The following is a 23,018-nucleotide window of genomic DNA, read 5'->3' on the forward strand; positions in this document are numbered from 1 at the left end:
CTAATTTTATGCTCACGTAAACATGATTTCATACATACTTGTGTTGTATCTATCTCTCTTTATCAACAGACAACAAACTCTCTTTATCTTTCTTCAGCTGCCAAAGTTCTTGAAATATTCTAATGAACGATTGAATTAAGCATCGAAAAAGGTAAAAAAAAAAAGTCTAACTCAAAGTTATCTTGTTTATTTTGTAGTGACCCATCTTGATTTATTTACAGTTCTTACAAGTTTTAAGCTTTGATTTTGATGAAATTTGGTTGTTTGAGACTAATGATTGTTAGCTGGTATGATGAGTATTGGATTTTTTTAGTTGTGCTTGATTTTTTTGGATTATTTGATGTTGTTTGGTCTTGAATTTACTTGTTTAAGAGACTGAATTTACCTTTTTACTTGTTTAGGCAATTAAGTGATCATTCAATATACATACCCTTTTAAATTGGCAGTTGGATATGGTAATTAGTTGGTGCAAGTAATTTTATCTGGATTTGTTCTCTCTTTTTTTTGCCTGAATTATTCATTTAGTTGTATGTGCTCTAGTGATTGAATTTTGCTAGCAGTTTGCAAGTGAAATGTTAAGGTTTTTGTAAAGTTGGTTATGTATCAAGCTCGAGGTCTCGAGTTTGCACCCTTTTGTTTGTTGGTCTTTGGTGCGGTTGTTCCCTTTAGTCGAATGGCGAACACTTGTCCACTCCCCCAATACTCTCTAAATGCAGACACCCTTGACCCTTTTCTGTTTGTTTGTTACTTTTTGGTAAGATTGTGCCCTTTAGCAGGGTTGTATCCCTTAGTGGGTCCATTCGTGCAAATGTCAAAAGTATAAGATCCATTTAGTGGTTTCTACTAGTAGAACACTTTAGGGCCAATTAATCCTTAACAGACTGCAATTTGGTATGATATGCTTATTTTTTCCCTTCATCATTTGCAAGTTTTATGCCAACTGGCCAGTTTCCCTTTGGCCCTTTCACAGATATCTAGAGCTTAGTGAAGTCCAGTACATTTGAAAATCATTTGCTGATAGATATAGACAACAAGTATTCTTCTTTAGCTAAGTGTATTGAGGTTTGAGCAAGAGCATGTGACCTTTAACATCTGAACAGTTTTTTTTTAGACCTGCCGGTGTGTCATGACTGACAATGATACGAATACCCTAAACTACTGGTTGAACTGGAGATTCTTCCTTTGTGGGACATGGGTTTTGACAGCTATGGTAGCAGCAGCAGTGCTTATTTGGAAATACGAAGGTTTTACTTTGGACAAAATCCAGAGAAGAGATGATGGACTGGAAAGTGCCGGGTGTTTGAACAAGGACGAAGCATGGAGAACATGTTCAAAGGCAATTCATCCTGCTTGGCTTCTTGCTCTCCGCATAATTGCTTTTACTGTGCTCCTGGCATTGCTAGCTATCAACATAATCACTGGTGGGGCCGACATATTCTATTTTTACACTTTGTAAGTTTCCTGGTTTCAGTTTTGGTACTTCTAAACTAATTTAGACTGACTGTCTAATTTATTTATTTTTGTAATTTTAATCTTTGGATGAAGCTTTTCTGAAATTACAAAAAGAGTTGGTTTGGAACATATCTTTTTTTTCGTAGAGACTGTGTAATTAGCACATTAAAAAAATATATATTAATCCCTTTCTGTATATTAATAAATAGTTTTACACATGGTCATTGTGTATAAATTTTTTCAAAAATTTCTTAGCTTTCTGAATTAGCAAAATGTCTTTTAACTGCTGACACTAAGTTTTGAGCAGTCATGGCAGCTTGTATAGAATCTGAGCAGCATTCCTATAGATTCTGAGAACATCCCTAGATCAGAAACACACTAAAATAAAGAAATTACATGGCGCCTTCCTTTTTTTTATAAAGCATTCTGATGTTTATTGCTACTAAACAGGTGGACATTTGCACTGGTCACAATCTATTTTGGGGTATGTTAATTGCTATTTTCTTCTCAGGCCTCCAGAAATCTGTTGATAATACTTTTAAACGCATAGCATGGATATGCATAAGCTTGAGTTAAATGGTTTTTCAGTGTTATTTATGTCAATATGCCCTTCTAGATTGGGTCTTCATTCTCCATTTATGGATGTTTCTATTGCTGCAATGGAGTTGATGATGATAGGGCTGATTTTGCGGGTGTAGACACTGAGCGTGGTTCTTATGTGGCTCCCTCGTACGAGGGAAATGCAGATCTCAGCAACATGCCCATAAATTTTCCCAGTCAGGAAGAAGAATATGACCCTCGAAGTGCAGGCTTTTGGGGTTATGTCTTTCAAGTAGTTTTTCAGGCAAGTTTTCTTCTTTCATCTTCCCCATCCAAAGTTATTACTATTTTTTTTTGTTGATTTTATTTTACGTTATGAGTTTTGACTTTCTGCAGAGAATATCAAAAAATGAATACTTGTAGCAGAAATTTAAGTTAATTGTTATATAATATTTTTTTCTAATTATGATTAAGTAAAATATTATTATAAAATGGTTTGTTGTCTAATATTACAACGCACCTGTGACCTATTGTTTAAATACAAGAACATACTAGTATTCCAAAAAAATTTGTATGTGACTTTACTCACAATATCGCCCTAATGCTTTGAATTAATGAATATATCATCTATCATTTAATTTTGGAAACACAATTCTTTTCCTGCATCCATCACTATTTCTTCTCAATGTCATAAAATTTATCTCATGCTGCAATGAATTCAGTTATTTTCTCCTCATGTTTTTGTTTTTCATGAATAGACTTCTGCAGGTGCTGTAATGCTTACTGACAGCGTCTTTTGGTTTGTCATCTATCCCTTTTTAACTCCCGCAGATCATAAATTACATTTTGTAAGTTTCACCGATCCAACCCTTAGATTCGTTCAAGCTTCCTTTTCATATATTAAAGTCATTTGTGCAGGAAGCTTGTTAATTATAATGTGCAATTGACTGCTTTGGGATGTAGAAAACATATCACCTTAAGCTCCTTAACTTTAATTGCTTGTGTAGTTTCCTTCGTAGAAATATGCTTGATTTGTAATATTAAAAAAGTTGGCTCGTTAAAGTTCATAGTCCATAAGCTTTTAGAATTTTTAGTTTGATAGTAAGTATTTCCATTGTTCTACTCACTGAAAAGAATTACTCTCCTTTCTGAGAGGTTTTAACTTTTAACAATAGGACGGCGAAAGAATATCCTCCTAGCTTGTCCTCTATATATTAACCATACTTTCACTGTTGAGAGGTAGTATTTAGGTTTGTTTTGGCCTCCCAAGTACAACTAGTCTCTCGACGTGACACTTCTAGTCTCTTAAAATATTTGGTTGCACATTGAAACAGTGGTGGATTCAGTAATTTAGTTCAGTGGGTTCCTCATACAAAATAAACAAAAACAAAAAAGATACCATGATAATTAATAAAAAACAATATCAATTCTAAGAAATATTTTGCATTCTAAATTTACTCCGTGTTTTTATCTTTTGAAAATGATTTGTTACATTTTTATCAGTAACATTGGTGACAGCTTCTTTTCTTATAGTAACCAATTTGATTGCACAAGCTTCATTGTGACCTCTCTCCCACTGCTCTGATACGATGATTCTAGCGTTAGTCTTGTTGGATATATCCCTTTTAAACCCAAAATTCTGGTGGGGTCCTGTCCACCCCCTGTCATAGAGCTAAATCCGCCCCTACATGGAAAACCCAATTTTTGTTTAGTTCTGTTTGTGGTATTTATTTCCTGTATGCTTAAATATATTGCACTATACAATACAGGATATTATTTGTGTATAATTTGCTAATCGTTTCCTTGGTTATGTCACATGTCTTTGCTTGTACCTTCGTATTCAGAGTTATGTTACTTTCTCAACTGTTTATTTGTTCTTAAAAAAATATTGTACTAAAAATATAGTTAATTTTGATTGTGGAATTGGTGAATTACATGTATTCACATATGTATATTCAACACCTCTCCTTTAATTTCTGCAGCTTGAGGTTTGCATGCATTCTCTAAATGCTGTGTTCCTGCTTGCAGATATCTGCTTGAATCACTTGGTAAGATGTAGGTTGTCAATGATCCTTCATTTGTAGGAATATGATGTTTTATCTTATATGGATGTTCGGACATGCTTTCTGTATTTGAAGGACTAACTAATATTGTCTTTGGTTCCAGAGGTTCCCTTTCTTCAGAATTGCTTATTTTGTCCAGTTCACTTGTATATTTGTTGTTGTCCAGTGGACTATACATGCTTGTGCTTCGATGTGGTAAGTTGCTTCCTATTTGTTGTATATTCACTTCTACTCAAGACGACACAACTTTTTTTATTAAAAAATTCACCTTATACATTCTCTCACAGGTGGCCATATCCATTTCTTGACTTGTCATCTCCGTATGCTCCACTATGGTATGTATCATGTATATGTCTCCAAGGATTCTGTAATTTCTTTCTCATCTTTCATATCTGAATTGTTTAATGATGGTAACATATAGACTTGCTTATGCAACTTTTAAAGAAGCAAAAATTGTATAATGATGGTAACATATAAACTTGCTTATGCAACTTTTAAAGAAGCAAAAATTACTTATTGCAACACTTGCGGGATCTTTTTATCTTCCTAAAGCACGGTTTAGAATTAAAGAATCTACTTGCAAATCTGATCCATAGGACCATAACATAAGTGAGTTATTTGTCAGCCACTTACTGTTAAAATAGATTTTATGGTACACAAATAACTCACTTTTGACTTATGACCATGATGACATTTAGATCGAGTTCTAATACGGTTTTATCCAGTATCCAAGAAGTCTCCATTCTCTAGACCACCTTAACACATATATAGCCGGTGTACATAAAAATATACCGTCAATAGTGGTCTCACCATTTTAGACGTAAAATGTCATGAGTTACACGGTCGACATACATTGCATGTTCTCTTAGCCAATTAAACTTTTTGCAGGTACTTGGGCATTGGTTTGGTTCATCTTCCATGCTACGGCATCGTCCTCTTGATAATTCGGACCAAGAAGGCCTGTTTGTCGAGATTTCCTAGTTGAAGCTGGGAAGTGTAGGCTCAACACCACCTCAGAGTTGAGCACTAACAAGCTTATCTCCCCCAACTCTTCCGCATTCATCACATCCTTTTCTTGTAAATCATTATTTGTTGTATATGTGAAAATTTATTTCTTACAATCTTCACATTGCAACACATAAACTACATTTATTTATTTTTCTTCCTTGTAATATATGGGGTTCAAACTTTAAAGTACAGTGAAGAATGAACAAAGTATAGTGGTGATCAACTTGTTGCTATTTTTGCAAAGTATCCGATGTATAAATTGTATGACCTTTTCTTTTAGCATGCTACACAATGCCGGAGGGCCGGACGAAGGTTTCCGGCTCTCCGAGGCTCTAGTTCCGGCTAATCATCGACACATATTTTTTTAATTCCTTTTAGTTCCAAATTATTATTCTGAAAATCTATAAAAAGTTTATTTATAGTCCCGACTAGCATCCAAATGGCAGTTGCGGAATCAGAATTCCGTGCACAAACAATGAAAATATGCCCATTTTTGGACTTTTTTCGTATGAAAATCATTAATTTATCAGATATAGAAAAAAGAGTTTCCAGACCGAATGTTCAACTTAAATCCAAGCTCTTGGACAATTGAATACTGCATTTCTTGAAAACAACAGACCTGTAAACACTAATGTAAGTTACACGAACGTGAATTAAATAAATTTTCAGTTTTTCTAATGTGTGCCCATGAGCACATGCTAAGCGCGAAATTTTAGAAGTTCGAGAGATTTTGATTGACTCTCATATTTTAATAATAGTGGACCTCCCGCAAATGCAACAAACACACCAATCAAAACCTCCCAAACATATAAATTCCGCACTCAAACCTCTCAAACATATAAATTCCGCGCTTAGTATGTGCGCCTGCCAGACCCCAGACAAACCTTATGTACATTGCGTCCACGCACACAACGTTTTACTACGGATAGTTGGTAGGTACAACGTGTGCGCCTTCTTCCTCGTTATCCTCTTTTCTGTTTCTAAAAAATTGCTATAAAATCACAAAAAAAAATATCATTTCAATTTATATTGTCGACATTAAAAAAATGTTTACAATATTCAATCGATGTTCACGTTATTTCTAAACTACTCGATTTACATGTCAAATTTTAGTTCAAATCCAATATTGTAATACATTTAGAATTTTCTCAAAAACTACGTTTTATCGATTTGGTGTAGTTTTTTTTAACTTTAGAATTTCTCAAAAATTCCGTAAAACATATTTTTCAGTTGAAAATTAGTAAAAATTTGAATTTAAAATATTGACTAACTTTTATCAATTAATAATTTATAATTTCCGTATTATTTCGGAATCTCAAGTTCCGGTAACATAATAAGGAAAATAAAAGGAATCAAAGCTAACAACCAAATTCAAAGCTCTTTGATGCGAAAAAACAAATTTATCAAAAAAAACAAAAAATCAAAACCAACCAACTATAAATACAAAGCTTCACTCTCTCTTCTCAACTACCAACCATTTTTATACATCTCTCTGTGCTCGCCTCAACGGTAATCTCCAACCTATACATACATGTTTATATACGCACACGCCTCAGATCTGAAACAATGCAATTGATTTGTGATTCAACTGATTGTTATAGATCTCAATTGATTTGTTAATGTGTGTGTTTGAGTGATTGATTTGTGTGAATTTGTGTAGTTGTGAAGAGAGAAATGGCGCGAAAGAAGATCAGAGAGTACGATTCGAAGAGGTTGTTGAAGGAGCATTATAAGAGGATCACTGGTGGTGATGAGCTCGGGATCAAATCCGCTCAGGTACGTTGTTTTATTCGAGTTTTCGTGTCGTGTTCTTTCGTGTTTTTGTTGTTTTTAGATCGCATTATGTGTGTACTTATCGTAGTTGTGTCGATAAATCGGATGGAAATGGAATTATGTGATTGTTGTGATAGTGTTGAAATGTTGGAGCAGTTGATGAGGATAGAGTTGATTAGGTAGAGGCGTTTTGGTTCGTTGCGTTCACTTATTGTGTTTGAATAGATAAATTGGAGTTGTATAGATAAATCGGAAGGAATTATGTGATTTTTGTGATAGTGGTGAAATGTTAGAGCAGTTGACTAGGATAGAGTTGATTAAATAAAGGCGTTTGGATCTGTTATGTTCTATTCTTGTGTTTTATATTGATAAATCGTATTTGTATCGATAAATGGGATGGAATGGATGTGATTGTTGATAATGTTGAATGCCAGAGCAGTTGATGAGGATAGAGTTGATTAGGTAAAGGCGGTTTGATTTGTTAATTGGCGTTGTTTGTGATCTGGAAGTGGTTTTGAGGTGGTTAAGAAGTGGCTTTTTTTTGTGTATCGGATTTGGATTTAATAATGCGAGCTTGTTCAAGACTTGTAGCGAATGAGCGACTACAAGTGGTAATAGGGTAATGATCTATGGATAATATATGAAATTATTATGATCCGTTATGACAAGGAAGTGTTATTAATTGGTCAAGGAGTGGTTTCTCTTTGTGTATTGGATTCTTAATGTAAGGCTAGCTTGTTGTGAGTGAGCCTTATTTATGATATGTTTGAACTTGTTGGATTGGTAATAGTGTAATGATCTAGAGCCTAGAGGTAACATGAAGTTATTTTTATGAATGCTGTGAATATGTGTTATCGGTTTCGATCACAGATCTGGTTTTGATCACAGATCATCTGGATTACCTAATGATTAATTACTATAAATCAAGGGGAAAAAATAAATTTGGCCAAGAACCTTGCACTGTAGGGCAGTATTCCTCTTTGCTGATTTTATCAGCTTACGTAGTTAATTTTAAACATGTTAATGCCACATTGCTAGGGTTGGATATGTATTTAGTTAGTATCTGAATGACATAATAACTTTTATCTTACTGAATCAGATTACAGAATCAACTAATATCAATGAGCTCGTAGAAAAGGAACCTTGGCTCTCCTCCTCCAAACTAGTTGTTAAGCCAGATATGTTATTTGGAAAGCGTGGAAAAAGCGGGCTTGTTGCTTTGAATTTGGATTTGGCGCAAGTTGACAACTTCGTGAAAGAGCGACTTGGGAAGGAGGTATCTGTATCACTCATTTTCCAATCAGTTTAAGAATTACTGTTACTTTCCTATACATAGATAGGGCTAAAAAAAAATCTGTATAATAATCATGTTATATTGATGATGTTTAGGTCGAGATGGGAGGATGCAAAGGACCCATTACAACATTCATTGTTGAACCATTTGTTCCACACAACGAAGAATTTTATCTAAATATGGTCTCAGATCGACTTGGATGTAGCATAAGCTTTTCAGAGTGTGGTGGAATTGATATTGAAGAGAACTGGGATAAGGTACTCAGACTGTAAAATTGATCTAAAGAATTTGGTAAAACCGCATTTAATTATTTGTATGAAGCTGTAATTTGATCTGCACCTTACTCTTGTTCAGGTTAAAACAATATTTGTTCCGACAGGCATGTCCATGACACCTGAGATTTGTGCTCCACTGGTTGCAACTCTCCCCTTGGAGGTATGCTTAAAACCATAATCGTCATTTAATTGTTATCATTCACTCTTTAAATATCAGTTATGATTTCCTTGAATGAAAGGAAGCCTTGCCTGTAAATGTACCCTTAACGTAGTAGTCTGTGAGCTTAAGGTTATTAAAAACACCCATTTAATTTGTGTCTGAACTTGCTGTTCTGGACTTCTCAAACGATGCAGATTAAAAGTGTAATCGAGGAGTTTATCAAGGTGATATTTATTCTATTTGCAGGTATGATATATGACAAGTTCTATAATAAAAATGTTTTATGTTCTGCCCCCTCCCCCATGTTGGCCTCTGCCCTCTAAATTCCGGGTTTTCTCTTATGCTAGATTTGGACTTCACTTTCCTAGAAATGAATCCTTTCACTCTGGTTGATGGAAAGCCGTATCCTTTAGACATGAGAGGAGAGCTTGATGACACTGCTGCTTTCAAGAACTTCAAGAAGTGTGTTTCATCCTTTTATATTGGCGATGATCTGATTTGGATCCTTGTACATTTTTTTGGACAAATATCAGGTCTTTTAATGTTAACTTACATGTCTCCATTCGTAGGTGGGGCAATATTGAATTTCCATTGCCCTTCGGAAGAGTTATGAGTTCTACCGAGAGCTTTATTCATGGGCTAGATGAAAAGGTATTGTAGGTCGTGTCATCCTTTGTAACCAGCAGTACTTAACAATTGCTTGAGGTTGAGGAGAACTTCTTTCTCTTCTTCAAAACAATTTAATCTGAGCTGTTTCTTGTTAATTTGATACTAGACTATGTAAATAATGTTAAATACCATGTACTTTAGCTGTTTTATTGATTAAATAGGGGACGATATATATCTATAAGAGTAATACTGAAATACTGAATATGAGAAGAAAGTGCATTTGAATTTCAAATCTCGTTTAAGACTGTGATACACTGATACTATTACGAAGGTCTAGCTCTGTAGAGCAATTTTGTTTGTAGACAAATCAGGTGTTCTAAACATTATTCCTTATAAATTTCTTCTGCAGACTAGTGCCTCTCTGAAGTTCACTGTTCTCAATCCAAAAGGACGTATTTGGACTATGGTCGCTGGAGGAGGTGCCAGTGTCATCTATGCAGATACGGTTCGTTTTCCATTTTGATGCTTTTGGGTGGTTGAGATCTTTTGATAATCCCATCAATAATTTCTATTCTATCAAATTAGCTAGCCTTGACATAGTATCTTTCTGTTTAGGTTGGAGATCTTGGTTTTGCTGAAGAGCTTGGAAACTATGCAGAATATAGTGGAGCACCAAACGAAGAGGAGGTTTTGCAATATGCTCGAGTTGTGATTGATGTAAGGACTCTCTTAACAATGTCTAAATTTTCACTGTTGTGGAAACAATGACATGTACATTATATGGCACACCAATCAATTCCAGAATGTGTTTTAAGCATATGAAAACTTTCAATTTTACCCTCGTAACTGATAATTGTCCCATGAGTCTCTGGTCTCAGTGTGCAACCGCTGATCCTGATGGCCGGAAGAGAGCCCTTGTAGTAGGTGGTGGAATAGCCAACTTTACAGATGTTGCTGCTACATTTAACGGCATCATCCGTGCATTAAAGGAGAAGGTGAGTGTATATTTTTTACTGATCATGTTGGGTGGCTTATTGAAAATAACTTTACCGTGGCGTATCAATTTACTTTCCCAGTATGTGAACTTCATTTTTGTGTGCATAAATCATATAGGAATCAAAGCTTAAGGCCGCAAGAATGCACATATATGTTAGGAGAGGAGGTCCAAACTACCAAAAAGGTCTTGCAAAAATGAGGGCCCTTGGAGAAGAAATTGGCATTCCAATCGAGGTATAAACACAAATCTGGTATTTTGCATTTCTTTATTGAGCTGAGCCACAAATGAATCTCAACTGTTCCATCTTCTTCTATAGGTATATGGACCGGAAAAAACAATGACGGGAATATGCAAACAGGCAATAGAGTGCATTAGCGCAGCTGCATGAATGTCACAAATCTTGTACCACTCTTTATATGAGCTCTTTTTTTGGTCGTAATCCGTGTATGTTTAATTCAGTGTTAGCCACTTGCGGTGACCTTTGTGTTGGATTCGATATGCAAATTCTTGTTCAATAAAATTGGGCCAGTTCGTTATCTTCCTTTTTTCTGTTAACAAATGTGGTGTACCTGTTTTGCTACTTTGCTGGGAGTATTATGTGAAAGATCAATTAATTCTGCAGTTACAAAATGCTCAACATGAAATATGAAAATCTTTAACTAAGTTCAGGGAAGTCTAAAATTGGCTCTTAACATTTACTATTTTAAGCTGTTAAACATCGCATTCACATATGACATCATACAATTTCATAATAATTAGAATTGTAATTTGATTTAAATGGCTTCATAACTAGTTCGAGTTTGAACTGGTATAATTTGACTCAACTCAAACTCATGTAGAAGTCATGTACAAATTTGAACTCGATTAATTAAATTAATGGAGTCGGATATATTAAGCCGGACTTGAACTCTGAATCGAATCATTTAAATATAAATTTTAACTCAGTATAACAAATATCAAACTTGCTCAATACAATTACCTATCTAATATCAGCAATTAAATAATATTTAAAATAACATGTATATGGTATATACTTGATTTTTTTGCCTCCCACCATTTTTATTTCCCAGGTTATGAGTAAGAAAAAAAAACTTGTAAATTTTCTTTTTCAATTAAATTTAGTAGACAAATATAAAAAAAATCTTTCAAAACTTTATATTTATTTTTCTTTCTAAATATCACTCGGTTGTTTCGAAGAAATTAATTTTTCTCTTTCCCTTTTATATCTCCCGACTCCTGAACACAACATTAGCAGGGGTAGGGATCGTTTCATTCCGTAAAGAAACCCGAACAATGTTATGAGGGACACTAGCTGCCTTTCTCTCCTCCGCCGCTCCCACTCCTCAGGTACTTAATTATCTTTCTTTTATGTCCATTGTTGTTTGTTTGGTTGCATGCTTATTTAATTATGGATGTGAAATTGTGAACAAAGAAATTCGTAGCTAAAATATACAAATGGTTATGCACTATGCATGTTCAAATCAAAAGTGAGTTATTTAAGATATCTAAGACATCATGATTATCACAACTTACATAGTAGGGAACCAAGCATCGAACCCGGGACGACAGGAGATAAGACATGTATCATACTATCATTTGATTTGGTCTTTGGAAAGTTCTAGTTACTTCCTTCAGAGTCTAGACAAAACCAAGAGGGCTGTTTCGTAAATTGGGTTGAGGCCATTGTGTTATGTGTAAAAAAAATAGAAATTTTGATGTATTTCGCAGTTTATTGCTTAGTCTGTTGCTAGGTTTTAATTTAATTAGTAGGTAATATGCTCTAGTTGTGTACACTATCGTATTGAAGTAGCAATAGTAATTTCATTATAAATTATAAGTAGAATATTTTGTTTTTAAAATTTAAAATGAGGAATTGTATATTTTTTGCGGTGTCTAGCGAATTTGAAACGAGTTGATGCAGAGTCCTTGAGATTTGAGCACAATTCTTCAAAATCTCGTAGATTAGGATGGTATCTCTAGAAACGAATATATATATCACAAAATCCATCATATTATATAGTACAAAAAAAAATCAACTTTTGAATACCATCTGATTTTAATGATTTTTAAATAATTTTAATTGAATAACATCAGATTTTTAAGCATGATTATAAATCTTGATTGAATATTAGGCTGATTAAAAATCTCAATTAAATACCTTAAAATTATAATACATTTTCCAAAATCCAAATTGAATATACACGACTTTCGAGAATGAAAAAAAGGTCCAAAATAATCCCAACTGAATACACCGTTTTAAGAACATTCCATAACTTTGGAACGCTCTTCATTGCAACTTTTGGGGTGTAATTGTACGGGGAAATGCCGACAAATGATAGCATGTACCAACCTTTAGAAATTCCAATATCCTGAGATTGCAAATGTTGTAAGGAAGAGTTATAAGTTTATTTTTAAATACTGATTCCAGCATAATAACACTGCAAGAAAATCTGATAAAATCCCGTTTGCTAAAACGAAGTGCCAACCGAATTACCAACGGAAAAAACTGTTACTAATATCCTCGTTGGTAAAGTTTTCCCAACGGAATATGCATTCCGATGATAATATTACAATGGATTAACAACGGATCGGGAGGCTGTTGACTTTCAGAGAAATCCAATATCCCAACGGATATTCCGTTGGTAACTTGCCAATAGACATTAAACCGTTGGTAATGTGCCAACAAAAATTGTTGGCCACCATTTCGTTGGTAAAGAACTTTGCCAACAGAATGACATTCCATTGGTAATAGCACTTTACCAACAGAATGCCTAGTGCCTACAGATTGTATTCCACAATAAAGGTTAAATTTTAATTATTTATAATTCCATTCCGTTGGTAAATAGTTGGTAAAATTATATATTTTTATTTTAATTGATACATTTAAATCTTTTTGACATCCCTATATTATACAATTAATAAAATAAATTACTTCATTAGATAAAAGAAAAGGTCATAAATTAAAAGCAACATCCAAGGTTATAATTCATAAGTCACACATAATTCAAACATAACATATAAAAAGCTAGCTTGTCTCGTACACAATATCTAATTTGCATTCCGATTACTAATAACAATAGCAAGTTGGCTCTTCATCTCTTCCATTTGCTTCTCATCTCCTCTCCTCTAATTCTTGATTTCTCATCTCTTGTAGTTGCTTCAGCTTATTCTTCATGTTTTGTAACACAACTTGCCTTTGTTGGAGTTGGAGCCCCTGTAACCAGACGTGGTAACAATGCCACTAGTTTAGCTTCTGTTACAAAACTATCATGTTACGAAACTAAGCAGCTTGACAAACTACGCTTTATTGTAAACGCACAACAAACAAATTGACCCTCGACACGACTTGGTAAAAAAGTTACTGAGCAAATTGATCGAATGTGATAAGTTCTTACCTTAACTCCGCTTATGTCGAGCTCTTCCAGGGATTCCATCCTAAACAAATCTTCAGGAATTTTTACCAAACTTCTGCACATGCCAAGATACAGATACTTCAGTGTTTTCAAGCTGGAAATAGTTTTAGGAAGACTTGCTAGCTTCACACAACTTCCCAAATTTAAGTAAACAAGCCCGGCCAAACTTCCGATTGATTCGTGTACCTTCTTCAGGTTTACGCACATCCCAAATTCTAAAGTTACCAAACACGGTAACATATTAAAATCTGGAGTTGTGATTAAATAGGAAGAATATGCCATATCTAGATTCTTTAACTTTTGGAAAACCTGGAGAAATAGTAAATGAAAACAATACTTCAATCAAACAACTTTTGTCACAACTATAAACACATCGAATACATCACTTACCATGCTTGGCTTCAGAGTTCTCATGATGCTGCCACGCAATACTAGTACTCCAAGGTTTACGGGTTTGAGTTCAGGCGGAAAATATTTTAGAGGACACGACTTCCAGCATAACCACCTCAAATCTCTGAATGTTTTGTCAAAGCTTCCCGTTGGGGTTTCGAAACCATCTAGGTGAAAAAATCTTAAATTTTTCATTTCTCTAAATATTTTTGTTGTCAACGGTACTTGCCCGCTGGTGCTCATGAATTTCCTTTTCCCGAAAAAAATGTCATCAATTGCCTCAATTTGCAAGCCAGCTACTTCCTCTTTAACGTAGAAAATACCTTCAATTGCCTCTACTTCCTAAGTGCATCCACATGCAGACATACGGATATATAAACAAGCTATATGTTAATGCCGAGAAGAAATGTTGATATGTTTTGTAAATAAATCTGAAATAGGAAGCAAAAAGTAAAGATGGATAAGTTGTATACACTGAACTTACCTGGTTCTCCTCGGTTAACACACGTTCAATATCTGTAGACAACCAAAGCCTGCTATATTTTTCTGGATTACCCGGAGAATTGTTACGTGCAACTTCCTTTCCCATATCCCGAAGAAGATCATGCATATGCAAAATATTTCTATCATCGATTGTTAGTAAACATTTCCTCTTCAAATTGTTCATTTTCACATTCACATAGGAATAATAAGTCTCCAATATTTCAGAGACCCTTTCTTCCTGCCACCCAATGAAAAAACAAGCAATGTCAAGGAACATTTTCTTCAGCTGAGGATCACCGTCCATAGCCTTGTAGCTAATTAGAAGGCTATCCTGAATATTTTTGTTGGGAGTTTCTTTCAGTTCTTCAATAAATTCTCTCCATTCCTCAACCTCGTGTTTCGTATACAAGACCGAGCCAAAAACCTTCAAAGCCAATGGAAGTCCATCAGCCAAAGACAGAATGTCTGTAGACAATTCCATTAGAGCGCTGTCCGGCTTAGAACCGAGTTGAAATGCATGCTGTTTAAAAAGTATGAGCGACTCTGTAGGACCCAACTCATTTACCATGTGCCGATATTCAGTTTTTACTCCAAGATCTTCGAGTATATCTTCGTGCCTTGTAGTCACGATGACAACACTCCCATGAGCAAACGACCCTAATCCCAAAGATTTATATTGATAAGAGTAATTTAAATCATCAATAACAACCAGGATTTTTTTGTTTTTTAATTTAGCTTTTATCAAGTTTTCTCCTTGAGCAACATTATTAACATCCTTCTCATTTTGGAGAAGAACGTCATTAAGAAGTTGCTGTTGTAACAACTTCATGTCATTTACTGAGCCTGAATCAGTTATGTTTGCTAGGAAGCAACTGCCTTCAAAGCCTAGACATATTTTGGTAAACACAGCTTTGGCAAGAGTTGTTTTGCCAACTCCACCCATACCATATATACCAATTTTAGTCACACCTTCTTGGTTGCTCAACATTGCTATTATGCTCTCGACGCGAAATTCCAAGCCAACAGTTTCCTCATCGAAACCTTTGGGATTTATTCTCGGTAAAATATCATCAACAATTCTTTCTATAACATCAGCTTCCACTCTGCAATGCAAATTTTATAATATATATATAAAACCTCATATATAGATGTAGTAAGACTAAGGAGGAGTTTGGTTCATGGTTAATGAGCCCGGTTAAAGGCAATTGGAACCTCAAACCCATGTGTTATTGTGTGGATTAGCAATTTCGTGACATGAAATGGGAACCCAATCCCACTTAGAGGGTAAATCATTCCTTATACTCGCCTTGGGATACCCATTCTAATACCCCTCATTCTCATACCCTTCATTCCCATTCACAATCCAAAAGCCCCCTAAATAAATTATTCATGTCTATATCTATATTGTTTCTTGTCTTCTTGCGGCCCAAAAAAATTATGAGTAATATAAATTTTTTCCAATATATAGACAATTGCTTCCCAAAGCCATATTGACAATATTAATGTTTATGATAGAGAATGTAATACTTTTCTGACTAAGGATCAGCAAATTTTAAGAAATTGGATTTGATGGACAAAAATTCAGTATTATAACTAAATCTGGATATACAAAAATTACCTGTTCTTTTCACAAACATGTTCTCCTGAAACGTTGGCGGCTTCTTTCAGTGCAGCACGCCAGTTGTCCACTTGCTGCATTTGATTCTTGTAGTACCCTTCTTGATGAACTTTGAAAGCTTTTTTAAAACCATTGCTTACATGACGCACAACAGATGGATCAATTTTGTAGAACACAGGAAGAATCAACCTTTGTTTAGTTCTTTTGAATTTGACTATATCAACCAGCTCATTAAGGCACCAGGGAGAAGAAGCATAATTTTCGGAGAAGATGACAATGTAAATCTTTGATTCTTCTATAGCCTCTCTCAATGCATCTGAGATATCATCTCCCATGCGTAGCTTATAATCATCCTTATATGTTTGAATTCCATGACGATGTAGTGCAGCGTACAAATGACCAGTAAAATTAGGCCCTGTATCTGGACCACGATAGCTCAAGAAAACGTCCCAAGTAAGAGCTGAATCCGGAGCAGACCTGGAGACTGGAGTTGGAGAACCTATGGAAGCCATTTTTAAAAAAAATAAGCAGGTGAAGATCGGAGATATCAGATAAGAACAGAAGGAAAAATTATACCCATTATAATGATTAAATTGGGTAAAATTTTTATAGATAACAAAAAAAATAAAAAATTAAACTAGTTGTCTGTGGACTTTAAAAAGTCTACTAACACTGACACAATAATAGAGGGTCCTGCCATTAATCTGTGGTTCCAGTTCTGGAATTGATGGGTCTGCTTATCCAATGCACTAGTGTGAAATGGAAGACAGTTGTAGGGAATAGTCTGCTGGCTGTTAATAATGAATTTTTTGATGCATCTGGCTTATGTGCTGTTTTTCTTCTGCTCAGTACACAATATGTCCCAACTTTTTACATGCCAACAACCAACTCTGTAAATGTTGAAAATTTTATGCTGGAACTGCTTTGACAGAATGGCGATATCGATTATCATCGAGGGCTTTGGTACAAATGGAAAGGTTAATGAAGCAATGAAAATCTTCCATTCAATTGCATTATGCTTTCATTGTTGATCTCTTGGGTTGATTTGGAATGCTCAAAGAGGTATTGACTATACACTTTTGCTTAGGATGTGTAAAGTCGAGACACTTGATGACTTAACTGTCTAAAATTATATAAACTATATATAATTTTCACCCAAATTTTAACTAATAGTTATTATATTTTATTTTTAGCTAACCATGTTAGCTACTCCCCTTGGAGATGCTCTTAAGTCCTCTGGCTTATGCAAAGGAATGGAAGATTTTCATTGCTTCATAATCCATTCCATTTGTACCGAAGCTCTCGATAATTGATGTTGTCATTCTGTCAAAGCAATTCTAGCATAAATTTTTCAACATTTACAAAGTTTGTTGTTGGCATGTAATAAGTTATGACATTGTGTAGTGCACAGAAGAAAAATAGCATAAAATATTATAATTATAATTATAGTACTTTTTTCTAGATATAAGTAGAGTAAGTATTTCTGATAAATAATAAGATAAAACAAAGTAACAAACACGGCAATAAATTCAGCATTATCCAGCTCACTTGTTCCTACAATTCTCTTCCTTTTCATACTTGTGGATTGAATAAGCAGACCAATCAATATCAAGTCACTCAATTGCCTAACAAGACGAAATCAACTGTTGACTTTGGATAAAGTCTGAGCAAACTTCATGGCTGGACCATTATTATAATGTTTATGATCCTTACTTATTTTCTTATCTGATATCTCTGAACTTCACCCCCTCACTTTTTTACAATGGCTTCCATAGGTTCTCCAACTCCAGTATCTGCGTCTGCTCCGGATTCAGCTCTTACTTGGGACGTTTTCTTGAGCTACCGTGGTCCGGATACAGGGCCTAATTTTACTGGTCATTTGTACGCTGCACTGAATCGTCATGGCATTCAAACATATAAGGATGATTATAAGCTACGGATGGGAGATAATATCTCAGATGCTTTGAGAGAGGCTATAGAAGAATCCAAAATTTACATTGTCGTCTTCTCCAAAAATTATGCTTCTTCTCCCTGGTGCCTCAATGAGCTGGTAGATATCGTCAGATTCAAAAATACAGAACACAGGTTGATTATTCCTGTGTTCTACAAAATTGATCCATCTGTTGTGCGTCATGTAACCGAGAGTTTTAAAAAAGCTTTTGAAGTTCATCAAGAAGGGTACTACAAGGATCAAATGCAGCAAGTGGACAAATGGCGTGCTGCACTGAAAGAAGCCGCAAATGTTTCAGGAGAACATGTTTGTGAAAAGAACAGGTAACTTAACCTTACTTCTTTGATCGGTATGCAAAATATTGTTTATCAGATTTAGTTATAAATTCTAAATTTTTGTTTATGTAATGTCGAAGCTATTACATTAGAATCCATTCGATCTGATTTTGTCCGATCCTTAGTCAGAAAAGTATTAAATTGTCCATCGGAAAATTTATAATTTTTTTAAGCCTCAAGAAACAGTACAGAGATGGACATGATTGATTAATATAGTCTTATTAATCTATATACGAGGTTCCATATACTTTTCAATAAATTGCATTGCAGAGTGGAAGCTGATGTCATAGAAAGGATTGTTGCCGATATTTTACCAAGGATAAATCCCAAAGTTTTCGATGAGGAAACTGTTGGCTTGGACTATAGCATTGAGAGCATAGAAGCAATGTTGAGCAACCAAGAAGGCGTTACTAAAATTGGTATATATGGCATGGGCGGAGTTGGCAAAACAACTCTTGCCAAAGCTGTGTTTACCAAAATATATCTCCTCTTTGAAGGCAGTTGCTTCCTAGCAAACATAACTTCAGATTCAGGCACAGTAAATGACATGAAGGCGTTACAACAGCAACTTCTTAGTGATGTTCTTCTCCAAAATGAGAAGGATGTTAATAATGTTGCCCAAGGAGAAAACTTGATAAAAGCTAGATTAAGAAAGAAAAAAATTCTGGTTGTTATCGATGATCTGAACCACACTTATCAATACAAATCTTTGGGAGTAGAGTCATTTGCTCAAGGGAGTGTGGTCATCGTAACTACAAGGCACGAAGATATACTGGAAGATTTTGGAGTAATAACCGAATGTCGATACAGGGTAAATAAGTTGGGTCCTAGAGAGTCGCTCATACTTTTTAAACAACATGCATTTCAGTTTGGTTCTAAGCCTGACAGCGCTCTAGTGAAATTGTCTAATGACATTCTGTATTTGGCTGATGGGCTTCCATTGGCCCTGAAGGTTTTTGGCTCGTTTTTGCGTACGAAATACACAATTGAAGAATGGAGAGATTTCATTGAAAAACTGAAAGACACTCCCAACAAAGAAATTCAGGATAGTCTTCTAATTAGCTTCAATGCCATAGACGATGATCCTCAAGTGAAGAAAATGTTCCTTGACATTGCTTGTTTTTTTGTTGGATGGTCGAAAGAAAGGGTGTTTAAAATATTGGGAACTTATTATTCGAATGTAAATGTGAAAATTAACAATTTGAAGAAAAGATGTTTACTGGCTGTTCATTATGAGGATATGGTCGATAAAGATGTATTGCATATGCATGATCTCCTTCGGGACATGGGAAGGGAAGTTGCACGTAATAATTCTCCAGGTGAGCCTGAAAAATATAGCAGGCTCTGGCTGTCTGAAGACATACACACTGTGTTAAGTGAGGACAATGAGGTACAAAAATTTATTCTGTATCGATAAACAATTTAACTATACTTTTTTTCTGTATCTTCCAATTTTTTCTAAGATTAATAGATTATCAACTGTTTGCATATGTGTATGGAAGCTAGGAAATAATGGCGATTGAAGGTATTCTTTACAATGAGAAGGGAGTTTCCAGCTGCGAAATAACATTGGAAACGGAAACATTTAAAAAGATGAAAAAGCTAAGATTTCTTCGCCTTAGTGGTTTCAAAGATCTCACTGGAAGCTTTAAACAAGCCTTTAAAGATTTGAGGTGGCTACATTGGGATTTATGTCCTTTACACTGTCTTCCACCTGAATTCAAACCCCTAAATCTTGAAATACTTGTATTGCGTCGTAACATTATGAGAACACTGGTGCCAGGCATGGTACGTACTCTCTGCTTCTTTATACAAGGAGCTTGACTTTTTAAAGTTGTCCTAATTTCACTGAATTTTACAGGTTTTCAAGAAGTTACACACTCTAGATATCTCGTATTCCATATATTTAACTAGAACTCCAGATTTTAATATGTTACCCTGTTTGGTAACTTTGAATATCGAGGAGTGTAAAAGGTTGGAGGAGGTGGATAGATCAGTTGGAAGTTTACCAAGGCTTGTTTCCTTAAATTTGAGAGGTTGTGTGAAGCTAGCAAGTCTTCCGGACACTATTGGCCACTTGAAAGCACTGAAACATTTTAATGCTTCTAACTGTCCGAGCCTGGTAGAAGTGCCTGAAGAATTGGGGAACATGGAATCCTTAGAAGAACTAAAAATAATGGGGTTAAATGGTGAGAAATTACCACAATCCATTGGCTTGCTCTATAATCTTGTTGTGTTAGATTCAGCATTTAACAGAAAACTTAAAACCCTTCCGGAAAACATTTGCAAGCTGAGATCATTGGAAGTTCTGAAAGTTGATTTATGTTATAATCTGGAAGCATTGCCTGAAGAATTGGGGAATATTACATCCCTAAAAGTGCTAGATATATCAGGGACAAGAGTTTCAAGTTTACCAGATTCGATAGGATATCTTACTAACCTTGTTAAGCTGATATTAAGTAATAATTCCAACCTCAATACTCTTCCAGACACAATTTGCAATCTCAGATCATTGAAAATTTTAGAGATTGACAGTTGTGAGAGGCTAGAAGAATTGCCAGGCCAACTGCAGAAGATTACAAGCTTGAGGGAGCTACTTTTAAGTAGTACTGCAATTTCAAAAGTGGAATTAAGCCAACTCCCATTATCATTAAAAAGGTTAGATTTTTCTAAGAGTGTTCTGACTGCCCTGCCATCCGGTATCAGCCAGCTATCGAACCTAGAGTACCTTAATATTGAAGGATGTAAGCAGCTGTTGTCCATTGAAGAACTTCCTCCAAATCTGAAAGAGCTAAATGCATCTTATTGTCCATCTGTAAAAATATATCGAGCCATTTTGAAACACTTGGAGGTACTGAACCTTGAATATTGCAGTGGTCTGAAAGAGATTCAAGGTTTAGAGGAACTCACTTCTGTTAAAGAATTTAATTTTACATGGTGCAGACAACTATGGTGTATTGCAGAACTTCCTCCTAATCTGAAATTGTTAAGTGCATATCAGTGTTCATCTCTGAAAAGACTGCCACATCTATCCAACTTGAAACACATGGAGAAAATGGACCTCAGAAAATGTGTAGGTTTGACAGAGATTCAAGGCTTGGAGGAACTCACTTCCTTAAAAATACTTGATCTCGACATGTGTACTAATTTGTTGACTATTGGAGAACTTCCTTCTACAATTGAATGGATGAAGGCCAATGGCTGTTCGTCTATGAAAATTTTACCCGATCTATCCAATCTGAAACACTTGGAGATGTTGGACCTTACAGGTTGTAGTGCTTTGACAGAGATTCAAGGTTCAGAGGAACTCTCTTCTATCAGGGAACTTCGCTTGGAAGATTGCAGCTTATCTCTTCTTCAACGCATTTTCACAAAACGTTTCTTTCAGGTTTGTTTGATCTCTTAAATTGTTGCACGACGAACCTTGATTTCATCTTGAGAAACTTTGTTAATAAATTTCTGAAGTCGCAAGTAATTTTTTGTGTCAGAAGCTTTATCATGGCTTTTGTTGTCTAACTTTGTTTTTCCACGATAAAACAACAGACTTACTCTGGATTCGGGAATGTTATTAGAATTTACCCTGGGGTGAAAATGTATTTGCCAAGTTGGATAAGTCAATTACATGATTCAGAATCAAGAAGAAGAGTGTCGTTGGATCTGACGCCAAGTACGTCACACAATTTTTTGGGGACGATCCTTTGCTTCAAAGAAGCAACATCTGTCCATTGGAACGAAAACACTTATTCCATTAAGAACATCAGAAGTGGTTTCAAATGGAGCAGCAGCATTCACAACTATTACACTGATGGATTAATAATAATAGTACCAGAGTCGATCTTCTCTGTCACAGACAGTGATCACAGAATTGAATTCACAGCAGCAGGAAGAGAATTTTTTGCTATTCATCTATTGTACAGTGATTGAATATCCGCTACAAAATGGTGAAGACAGAAATATCGGAAGCAGAGAATCTATATTTCAAAATAAAGGGTGTATATACAATTGCTTCAAAAAAGCCGAAAGCTATATTGAAATATTAACTTTTACAATAGAGAATTTAATACTTTTCTGACTAGGGATCAATTTTTATGAAATTGGACTAGATGGATTCTAATGCAAGAGTTTCGACATTACATTAAACAAAAAAATTGTATTTATAACTGAAGAAGTGAAGTTTAAGTTGCCTGTTCTTTTCACAAACATGTTCTCCTGAAACATTGGCAGCTTCTTTCAGTGCAGCACACCATTTGTCCACCTGCTGCATTTGATCCTTGTAGTTCTTGATGAACTTCGATAGCTTTTTTAAAACCATTGCTGACATGACACACAACAGATGGTGAACACTGGAAGGATTAACCTGTGTTCTGTTCTTCTGAATTTGACGATATGGACCAGCTCATTAAGGCACCAAGGAGGAAGAAGCATAATTTTCGGAGAAGACAACAATGTAAATCTTGGATTCTTCTATAGCCTCTCTCAATGCATCTGTATCCGGACCACGATAGCTCAAGAAAACGTCCAAGTAAGAGCTGAATCCAGAGCAGACCTGGACACTGGAGTATGAAAAGGAAGAGAATTGTAGGAACAAGTGAGCTGGCTAATGCTGAATTTATTGCCGTGTTTGTTCTATCTTATTGTTTATCAGAAATACTTACTC

The 23,018-nt window shown here is 35.2% G+C and overlaps 4 protein-coding genes across 12 annotated transcripts; 3 read left to right on the top strand and 1 right to left on the bottom strand.

Moving 5' to 3' along the window:
- The first annotated feature begins 9 nt into the window (after positions 1-9).
- Positions 10-5,342, top strand: LOC108201774 (uncharacterized). 2 transcript variants are annotated; one of them, XM_017370066.2, is made up of 9 exons: positions 10-151; positions 1,112-1,452; positions 1,903-1,936; positions 2,069-2,296; positions 2,751-2,840; positions 3,975-4,040; positions 4,159-4,250; positions 4,343-4,390; positions 4,944-5,342. In XM_017370066.2, the coding sequence occupies exons 2-9, from the start codon at positions 1,127-1,129 to the stop codon at positions 5,038-5,040; spliced, it is 981 nt and encodes a 326-aa protein (XP_017225555.1). In that variant the 5' UTR covers positions 10-151; positions 1,112-1,126; the 3' UTR covers positions 5,041-5,342. The 2 variants fall into 2 exon arrangements, with proteins under 2 accessions (XP_017225555.1, XP_017225556.1); XM_017370067.2 differs by having other exon boundaries at positions 15-151; positions 1,101-1,452.
- Positions 5,343-6,435: 1,093 nt separating this feature from the next.
- Positions 6,436-10,712, top strand: LOC108201769 (ATP-citrate synthase alpha chain protein 1). Its single transcript, XM_017370059.2, has 13 exons — positions 6,436-6,572; positions 6,724-6,839; positions 7,936-8,112; positions 8,226-8,387; positions 8,485-8,565; positions 8,760-8,811; positions 8,913-9,027; positions 9,135-9,216; positions 9,584-9,679; positions 9,790-9,891; positions 10,053-10,169; positions 10,288-10,404; positions 10,488-10,712. The coding sequence occupies exons 2-13, from the start codon at positions 6,738-6,740 to the stop codon at positions 10,557-10,559; spliced, it is 1,275 nt and encodes a 424-aa protein (XP_017225548.1). The 5' UTR covers positions 6,436-6,572; positions 6,724-6,737; the 3' UTR covers positions 10,560-10,712.
- A 2,374-nt stretch (positions 10,713-13,086) lies between these two features.
- LOC108201760 (TMV resistance protein N-like) lies at positions 13,087-16,769 on the bottom strand. Of its 6 annotated transcripts, none has more exons than XR_001802916.2 (6): positions 16,076-16,767; positions 14,459-15,560; positions 13,975-14,316; positions 13,771-13,893; positions 13,567-13,639; positions 13,087-13,424 (listed from the first exon to the last, which is right to left on the bottom strand). XR_001802916.2 is itself a non-coding variant. In XM_017370048.2 (5 exons), exons 1-5 carry the CDS (start codon positions 16,585-16,587, stop codon positions 13,413-13,415), a joined length of 2,295 nt encoding a protein of 764 aa, XP_017225537.1. In that variant the 5' UTR covers positions 16,588-16,768; the 3' UTR covers positions 13,087-13,412. The 6 variants fall into 6 exon arrangements, 2 of the variants coding, with proteins under 2 accessions (XP_017225537.1, XP_017225536.1); XR_001802915.2 differs by having other exon boundaries at positions 13,087-13,385; positions 16,076-16,766; XR_001802918.2 differs by lacking the exon at positions 13,771-13,893 and having other exon boundaries at positions 16,076-16,769.
- A 173-nt stretch (positions 16,770-16,942) lies between these two features.
- LOC108201759 (TMV resistance protein N-like) lies at positions 16,943-22,430 on the top strand. 3 transcript variants are annotated; one of them, XM_064084230.1, is made up of 6 exons: positions 16,943-17,137; positions 17,851-18,349; positions 18,632-19,751; positions 19,868-20,149; positions 20,223-21,749; positions 21,905-22,430. In XM_064084230.1, exons 2-6 carry the CDS (start codon positions 18,015-18,017, stop codon positions 22,283-22,285), a joined length of 3,645 nt encoding a protein of 1,214 aa, XP_063940300.1. In that variant the 5' UTR covers positions 16,943-17,137; positions 17,851-18,014; the 3' UTR covers positions 22,286-22,430. The 3 variants fall into 3 exon arrangements, with proteins under 3 accessions (XP_063940300.1, XP_063940301.1, XP_017225535.1); XM_064084231.1 differs by lacking the exon at positions 16,943-17,137 and adding an exon at positions 17,758-17,773; XM_017370046.2 differs by lacking the exon at positions 16,943-17,137 and having other exon boundaries at positions 17,780-18,349.
- Positions 22,431-23,018: the final 588 nt, after the last annotated feature.

This window comes from Daucus carota, chromosome 9 (assembly GCF_001625215.2).
Source record: "Daucus carota subsp. sativus chromosome 9, DH1 v3.0, whole genome shotgun sequence".
Classification (NCBI taxonomy): domain Eukaryota; kingdom Viridiplantae; phylum Streptophyta; class Magnoliopsida; order Apiales; family Apiaceae; genus Daucus; species Daucus carota.

What these genes read in the sequence shown, in the direction of transcription:
- LOC108201774 (XM_017370066.2), top strand. Translation starts at nt 1,127, where the DNA reads ATGACTGACAATGATACGAATACCCTAAACTACTGGTTGAACTGGAGA. An exon ending in TGGTCACAATCTATTTTGGG is followed by an intron (nt 1,937 to 2,068) that starts GTATGTTAATTG and finishes ATGCCCTTCTAG; the next exon opens with ATTGGGTCTTCATTCTCCAT. An exon ending in TCTTTCAAGTAGTTTTTCAG is followed by an intron (nt 2,297 to 2,750) that starts GCAAGTTTTCTT and finishes TTTCATGAATAG; the next exon opens with ACTTCTGCAGGTGCTGTAAT.
- LOC108201769 (XM_017370059.2), top strand. Translation starts at nt 6,738, where the DNA reads ATGGCGCGAAAGAAGATCAGAGAGTACGATTCGAAGAGGTTGTTGAAG. An exon ending in TCGGGATCAAATCCGCTCAG is followed by an intron (nt 6,840 to 7,935) that starts GTACGTTGTTTT and finishes TTACTGAATCAG; the next exon opens with ATTACAGAATCAACTAATAT. An exon ending in TTGCAACTCTCCCCTTGGAG is followed by an intron (nt 8,566 to 8,759) that starts GTATGCTTAAAA and finishes CAAACGATGCAG; the next exon opens with ATTAAAAGTGTAATCGAGGA.
- LOC108201760 (XM_017370047.2), bottom strand. Translation starts at nt 16,587, where the DNA reads ATGGCTTCCATAGGTTCTCCAACTCCAGTCTCCAGGTCTGCTCCGGAT. An exon ending in CATGTTTGTGAAAAGAACAG is followed by an intron (nt 15,561 to 16,075) that starts GTAATTTTTGTA and finishes TTTGCATTGCAG; the next exon opens with AGTGGAAGCTGATGTTATAG. An exon ending in TCGACATAAGCGGAGTTAAG is followed by an intron (nt 13,386 to 13,566) that starts GTAAGAACTTAT and finishes GTCTGGTTACAG; the next exon opens with GGGCTCCAACTCCAACAAAG.
- LOC108201759 (XM_017370046.2), top strand. Translation starts at nt 17,838, where the DNA reads ATGGCTTCCATAGGTTCTCCAACTCCAGTATCTGCGTCTGCTCCGGAT. An exon ending in CATGTTTGTGAAAAGAACAG is followed by an intron (nt 18,350 to 18,631) that starts GTAACTTAACCT and finishes ATTGCATTGCAG; the next exon opens with AGTGGAAGCTGATGTCATAG. An exon ending in TCACAAAACGTTTCTTTCAG is followed by an intron (nt 21,750 to 21,904) that starts GTTTGTTTGATC and finishes ATAAAACAACAG; the next exon opens with ACTTACTCTGGATTCGGGAA.